This window comes from Myotis myotis, unplaced genomic scaffold (assembly GCF_014108235.1).
Source record: "Myotis myotis isolate mMyoMyo1 unplaced genomic scaffold, mMyoMyo1.p scaffold_m19_p_6, whole genome shotgun sequence".
In the NCBI taxonomy this organism is placed as follows: Eukaryota; Metazoa; Chordata; class Mammalia; order Chiroptera; family Vespertilionidae; genus Myotis; species Myotis myotis.
In genome coordinates this window covers 60,373,023-60,380,308 of record NW_023416368.1, presented here as the reverse complement: position 1 = coordinate 60,380,308, position 7,286 = coordinate 60,373,023, and the positions used below count along the sequence as shown (strand labels likewise).

Sequence of the window (7,286 nt, the reverse complement as noted above, 5' to 3'; positions counted from 1 at the left end):
TAGAACCAATTAGTGGAGACCCTGACCTTGAAGGACATACCTGGAAAGCAGATGTACATTCTTTGAGATCCTCCCCTGGGACCTCCCCTAAAGTCTCCACCTTTAAAACCCTGGGCACCCAGGACCCAGCACACTCTCCCTCCTGGGAGCTGGCTCCTGCTTTGCCCTTCCCTCTCCCCTCCCCATCCAAGAGGTGGCGCACCTTGACCTTCCTCACATATAAGCACCAAGGACCCTATTTTTGCCTCTACAAGTTGTGGTCTAAGCCCATTTCTTCTTTGAGGTACCTCTTCTACCTATGGTTTGACACAAAAAACCCTAGGATCCTGGGACATTCTAAGAACTATTTTTATGGCCACATAACATAGGCAAAACCTAAGACTCAAAATTTTGTTCTGGTGTCAAGACTGCTATTGGCACAGACACAGCAAGAGGGTATGAAATGGCTTATTACTCACTTCATGAGGTACGGTCAATTTACATGTTTGTCTTTTATTAGTGTAGATATTTGTATCACTACTGTCAACCTGCTTTTGCTCAACCCTGTACATGAAAATTGAATAAAACATGAAACAAAAATAAGACAATTAGAATTTCCAAAAATGTATATGGAAAATATTTTTAAAATAATAAAAAGTAAATAATATGTATTTCTTTTTAAAAACATAAATGTTCTTGATTTCAGAAAGGAAGGAAGAAAGGCATAGAAACATCAGTGATGAGAGAGAATCATGCATTGGCTGTCTCTGCACGCCCCCTACTGGGAATTGAGCCAGCAACCAGGGCATGTGCCCTTGACTCCTGGTTCATAGGTCAATGCTCAACCACTGAGGGAGCATCACTGGCTGGCCTAGAATAGCTTTCTTACCAAAACTTCTGACTTAGGTCAGTGAAATGTACAACACAGCCTCCATAGAACTCAGCAAATGCAGAGCAAAGCTGCAAGGACACCCTTGCCTAGGGAACCAGGGTGTCTTACAACACAAAGCCAGAGGAGGAAGCTCTGGTGGGGGGCTTCATATCTGGAAAAGGTGGTGACCAGCTTGCATAGTCAGGGTGGAGCCATCTGAAATTGGTTTCAAAAGCTCACACTGATGATGACTCACCACATAGGATGAGAGTATGAAAAATTTTATGACTCACATGATGAGGTTTTGGACGGAGAGAAGGCTGGGTATTACAGTAGGTCCCAGAATGACTGAGAGCACAGGGAAAGGGACTAGCTTGTGGTGTTCATGGCAGGTACTGGGTGCTGTTGGCAGAAGCTTGTTTGATTGACACTTTCCCCCTACCCCCAAGGATAGAGCACCTGGACTTTCTCATCAGCTTTCCCAGGTGTAAGATCAGGGAGGAGAGAAGGGTGCCTCCTACAAACTTGCAACATTCAAACATCAAAACTGGAATCAGGCTCTTTATTGTAAGTATTTCTTTCAACAGCAAGGGTAGAAACTAAGCACATACAAAATTTCTTTCAAATCTGTCATCACTAGACTCTGATGATACTGGTTGTAAGAGGTTCTGAAGATGCAATGGAGAAATAAGGCATAAGTTTTCCTGTAAATGTAGCCGTGACTCCGTACAACAATGAGCAGGTCTTCAAATTATAAAATGAAACCTCTCCCAACTCATAGTCCAGGAAAACACCAATCTTTCCTTGTCCTATAGAGGAAGGGCCAAATGTATGAGTCCAACAGCCATTGCTTGGGGATGATGGTGATAGAGTATTTCTGGGGAAAGAGTCCTTACACACACCTAAGGACCATTTCCCTGTGCCTCCTATGTTTACCACCCAAAAATGCCTGCCAGCATCAAATCCCTCAGAACTCAGGACAGCTGGGTAAGAAGTAAGTGCCTGGGGATTATGAAAACCAAACGATGTCCTATATATCACACTTTTTCTATCTCTTAATATAATGAGACTTGGGTGGGCAGTTTCAGGATCCAGTGTCAAATCTACCTGAAACGTGCGGATCATTTTATGCAGGCCCAAGTAGTGTGGGGGGAGACAGCAACTCCTCTTTAATTCATATGAAAACACTGCCGGGGTCTCTATGTTTCCATAGCTGTTGTGGATGCTTTCAATGCCTGTGAGTAAACCCAGGCCTGTCTGCAAACACTTCTCTTCTATTTCACTTAACAGAATGTTTAACCTGAACATATGGTATGAAATTTGCTTTCCGTTTTCAATTAGTTTTTCTTCAACATCATTCTCTTCTATAGGCAGATCGTTATCAATTTCATCTCGCTCTCTTTCCAATAAAAACTTAAGTTCGTTACATTCATAGTCCAATTCCTCCCTCCATTTTTCCATCTTTCTCTTTACTTCCCAAGTATTTGCAACTTGCTTTTTATATACAGTTTCATCACTTTCAAGGCTGTTAGTGAGGGTCCCAATGTGCCTTTTGAGCATCCCTCTCTGACTAGCTGCTGCTTCCTCAATGGGGATCAGGGGCTGATCCGGGGGGTCTAAGGAGCCCTTGCACTGGGGACACAGCAGCTCCAGGCTTGTCTCACAGAACAGGGTCAGAACCTCATGGTGCTTCCCACACAGGGGTATTTCTTCCTGCATTTTCCTCTGGCTCCCTGAGGTGGGGATCTGCTGAAAAATCTCAGTCATGTAACATAATTGGGTGTTCCTCTCCAAGCTCCTGTCAGGGCAGTGGTAGAGGCAGACAGGACAGGGAAAGGTGCCCTGTAGATCTTTCCAGCGCTGGTGGATGCAGGAGGAACAGAAGTTGTGCCCACAGGCAATGGTCACTGGGTCTCTCAGGTAATCCAGGCAGATGGGGCAGCTGGCCTCTGCTTGGAGCTCGGCCAGCGAAGCAGCAAAGGCCATGGTGCAGTGAAGGTGTCTATCAGAAGAGACTCCCTTCAGTCAGTGTGATCCTCCAGGAGCGAGGAATAGTGAGAAGCTGAGGTCTGCTCAGGCCTCCCTCTCTGTGGAAGTCACTAGGAGCTTCCCCGAAGAGTTCCCATGATCAGCTGATGTCCAGTCTTCCTATACTGGTAAGCTTCTCCTGTATCTAATGTCAGGTTGCCCCCAGTGGAAATCAGCTGTGGACTCTGGTAAAAAGAACAAGCAACATGCAAGTCATAAGAGGTTTCTGAGGACCAAAAGATATCACCACTTAAAAGTTCATTCAGCATTAACCCTTCCCTCCCTGTATGAATGATATGTCAGGTAGACCAAATCATTTATCATGACAACTAGAGGCCTGATGCACAAAAGTCATGCAAGAGTAGGCCTTCCTTTCCCTGGCTGCCAGAACCCGCTTCCCTCTGGCACCTGGGACCTGGGCTTCTCTGCTCCAGCTGTCAACAGGTACCCGGTACCTGAACTGGCTTCCCCCTGGCCCCTCCTTTGTCAGGAAGGACTTCCAGAAGACATCCTGTCTAATTAGCATATCACGCCTTTTATTATTATAGATTATAGATATTTAAGGAGGAGTTAGAAGTAAAGTCTACCTATTTTGCAACTTAAGAGGAATTAGTCAATCTAGGCAAATTTATTATTGGCCTCAAGCATCACCAAAAAAAAGTGATCTTGTGCTGTGAGGAAGAGAAGGATTTGTAAGCCCAGGAGTGAGGTCCTGCCTACCAGAGGCTGCTTCTGTGCTGAGACCCCAGGTGAAGCACCAAGCACATGTGTGACCAGGAGGCAAAACTCTCAACAGGGAATAAGAAGGAAGAAGGGTACATTCAACTCAAAGTCATTGGAAAGGACAGCAGTGAGATTCACTTCAAAGTGAAAATGACAACACATCTCAAGAAACCCGAAGAATCATGCTGTCTAAGACGGGGAGTTCCAATGAACTGGCTCAGGTTTTTCTTGGAGGGTCAGAGAAGTGCTGATAGTCACACTCCAAGAGAGCTGGGAATGGAGGAGGAAGATGTGAGTGAAGTTTATCAAGAACAACCAGGGGGTTATTCAATGGTTTAGATATTCTTTTTCTTCTCTCCCCTCAATCCTTTCTTATTTTTAAAAATAGTTCTTTTGTAATGTGGCCTTCACAGTGGAATTGAAAAGCGATCACACATCCCCCCATCTCTTTAAAACCTCTGGTAATTTGAATTCTAGTGCCCATTATTCATTATTGTTGGTTTTCATTGTGCTGAGTGTTGGTGATCAAGCCTCGGCCTCCTTCATATCGCCCTCTCCTTTTGAAATATTACATGTGTGCACAGGGAGGCCACCCTTTTCAGGACTGTGCATTTTGAAGCTTGTGATAAATGAGGTGGACCAATGCAAGTGTTCATAATACTTCTAATTGGCCCAGAAGTTCTAGCATGTGATTGCTTCACTTCTGGACTATGACTTTCAGTGGGAGGTGGGAGTTTTTCAGTGAACTCAACTGTGGAATTATGACCTTTCATCAGCTTCAAGCTACTTTTAAAATCTGAAGTTCTGGACCAAAACAAGAGGAATATCAGGTTGGAGTCAAGATGACAGATAAGGTGAGAGTAAAGACTAACACCAAAGATGGCTTCACTGAAGAGAAAGCATTTTAAGAGTAAAGGAAAATCTTGCCCTGGACAGTTTGGTTCAGTAGATAGAGCATTGGCCTGCAGACTGAAGGGTCCCGGGTTCGATTCTGGTCAAAGGCGTGTACCTTGGTTGAGGGCACATCTCCAGTACAGGGTGTGTAGGAGGCAGCTGATCGATGTTTCTCTCTCATGGATATTTCTAACTCTCTACCCCTCTCCCTTCCTCTCTGTAAAAATCAATCATATATATATGTTTTGTTTTTTTTAAAAAAGAGTAAAGAAAAAAATCTTGTCAGAAGATCCTGGAAAAGTTTTAATTTTCATCAGCATTTAATAAAGTTATTTATGCAGAAGTGTGTGCAACAGAACACTGCTCTTTTTTAATTTTATTTGTACATTTCAGCCAGGGATGTGACTTTTCAATGGGCATGGTCTGTACCAGCTTCATTAAAGTAAAAAAATTTGGGGGGGAAAAAAAAAGTGATCTGGCCAGGCAGCTCAGTTGGCCAGAGCATGGTGCAGATGTGCCACTGTTACAGAGTCAGTTCATGGCCAGTGCCCAAGCAATAATCAAGGAATGTAGGCAAAAATGAGTTGAACAAATCAATCTCTCTCTCTCTCTCTCTCTCTCTCTCCCCCCCCCATTTCTCTAACCTTAAAGGCCTATTAATAAAAAGAGGGGCCTGTGTGGCTCAGTTGGTTGGAGTGTTGTCCCGTGCACCAGGTCACAGGTTCCATCCTCACATGGGTCATGTAAGAGAGGCAACTAATTGAGGAATCTCTCACATTGATGTTTCTCTGGCACTCTCTCTCCCTCCCTCTCTTAAAAAAAAAAAAAAATAGACATCATACAACTGTTGGAGGGACTATACCATTATTTGTGAGAAAGTTTTGCCTGATAAATGAATCTAAATCTCATCAGAGTTCCAAAGCATCTATTTACAGGAACTATAAGCAATTAAGAAAACTCTGAAGAATAATCTGGTCGATTTAATATTTCAACTTGATTGTACCACTGGATAGCCATTTAGCTGCTGAAACACTAACTCTGGGTATGACTGTGAGATTTCTGGGAGAGATTAGTATTTGAATCTGTTGAGAAAAGCAGACAGCCCTCCACATGTCAGTGGGCAGCATCCATCTACTGACGGCCTGAAGAGAACAAGCACCTGGGAAGGCTGCATTCACTCTCTGCTAGACTCAATGCCCCATCCTCTCAGCCTTTATAAGAAAATAAATTTAAAAAATAAATAATTTTAAAAACTTTAATGTAGAAGTATGTAAATTAAGAGTCTCTTTTAGAAATATACTAGAGCAGTGATGGCAAACCTATGACACTCATTTTTTGGTTGATTTTTCTTTGTTAAATGGCATTTAAATATATAAAATAAGTATCAAAAATATACATCTTTGCTTTACTATGGTTGCAAATATCAAAAAATTTCTATTTGGGGAGCAACTAAGATGGCGGCATAGGTAAACACCGGGAAATTATCGCCTCACACAACAATTGAAAATTACCGCAAAGGACTGAGCAAACATCATCCAGAACAACAGGAAGGCTGGCTGAGTGTAAATTCCACAACTAGAAGGAAAGAAAAGCACGCTGAGAGCCAGAGGCGCTGCGGAGGTGAAGTGTAGAGGTACGGCGGCGCGCGCGCGCGAGGAAAGGGGGTGGCGCCTGAGGACGCGGCTGTCTTTTTGAATCACAAACTCCCGACGGCTCTGAACTCCAGTTCCGGGAAGTCTCTGGGGACCCAGGTCTCATACGGGGAGAAGCTGGTCTGTCCGGCAGCGAGCGAACTTGAGGGCGGCTTTCCCTCAGAGGTGCTTGCAGCCCTTACCGGAACACTGAGACGCGCGACTCCGGGCGGAGAATCGGCCATGGCCGCTTTCTCCGCCCTCTGACTCCCTGAGACCCCGCCCCACCCAGGCTGCGGCAGAGGCTTTTGCATGTGAATGTACCTAACTGCAGCCGAACCAGGCAGACCTGGAACTTCCAAGAGAAGGCCCAAGGCCCCGCAGCGGCTTGCATTGCTTCACAGCTGAGCCTCTTCGTGGCTCCTGCTGTGTGGCCTCAGGCAGAGGCTGAATTAGCACCTCCTTAGATCCAGGAGCCACTGTACCCAGTGGTCAGAGGGGGTCCATCCAGACTGCAACTCCTCAGATCCATAAGGGACGCACTCAGGGAGCAGACTCAGTGAGCACCAAAGCCCCACTGAAGCAAGTCTTGCCCCAGAAGGGTGTCTTCAGCACAGAAGTTCTCCCACTTTAGACACAGCTGATTCTCACAGCCAATTGGCCTGGAGGTCAATTCCTCCCAGTGATTCTACAACAACCAAGGCACCAAGAGTGCACCAAGAGTGTCCACCCCAGGTAACTGGGGAGGCTGAGCTACTGGGCCCTACAGGACACCTGGCGCACAGGGCCACTCTATCAACACAGGGAAGCTGCCAAAATGCGGAGACAAAGAAACAGGTCACAAATGGCAGAAATGGAGGAAAGCAAACGATTGGATATAGAGTTTAAGGCCACGGTTATAAGGTTTTTCAAGAATTTTATGGAAACCGCCGATAAATTTAATGAATCCCTCAATAAGTATAGGGAGACCATGGAGGACATGAAAAAGGACCAACTAGAAATTAAGCATACACTGACTGAAATAAAGAATAATTTACAGAGATCCAGCAGCAGAAAAGAGGATCCCAAGAATCAAGTCAAAGATTTGAAATACAAAGAAACAAAAAATACCCAACCGAAAAAGAAAAAAGAAAAGAGATTCCAAAAATATGAAGATAGTG

At 44.7% G+C, this 7,286-nt stretch overlaps 2 protein-coding genes across 3 annotated transcripts; one reads left to right on the top strand and one right to left on the bottom strand.

Moving 5' to 3' along the window:
• Window positions 1–1,486: 1,486 nt before the first annotated feature.
• Window positions 1,487–2,836, bottom strand: LOC118658016 (tripartite motif-containing protein 60-like). Its single transcript, XM_036312861.1, has one exon. It carries the CDS (start codon window positions 2,834–2,836, stop codon window positions 1,487–1,489), a length of 1,350 nt encoding a protein of 449 aa, XP_036168754.1.
• An 807-nt stretch (window positions 2,837–3,643) lies between these two features.
• LOC118657623 (small ubiquitin-related modifier 1-like) lies at window positions 3,644–3,940 on the top strand. 2 transcript variants are annotated; one of them, XM_036311868.1, is made up of 2 exons: window positions 3,644–3,802; window positions 3,872–3,940. In XM_036311868.1, the coding sequence occupies exons 1-2, from the start codon at window positions 3,644–3,646 to the stop codon at window positions 3,938–3,940; spliced, it is 228 nt and encodes a 75-aa protein (XP_036167761.1). The 2 variants fall into 2 exon arrangements, with proteins under 2 accessions (XP_036167761.1, XP_036167760.1); XM_036311867.1 differs by having other exon boundaries at window positions 3,644–3,940.
• Window positions 3,941–7,286: the final 3,346 nt, after the last annotated feature.

What these genes read in the sequence shown, in the direction of transcription:
- LOC118658016 (XM_036312861.1), bottom strand. Translation starts at nt 2,836, where the DNA reads ATGGCCTTTGCTGCTTCGCTGGCCGAGCTCCAAGCAGAGGCCAGCTGC.
- LOC118657623 (XM_036311867.1), top strand. Translation starts at nt 3,644, where the DNA reads ATGTGTGACCAGGAGGCAAAACTCTCAACAGGGAATAAGAAGGAAGAA.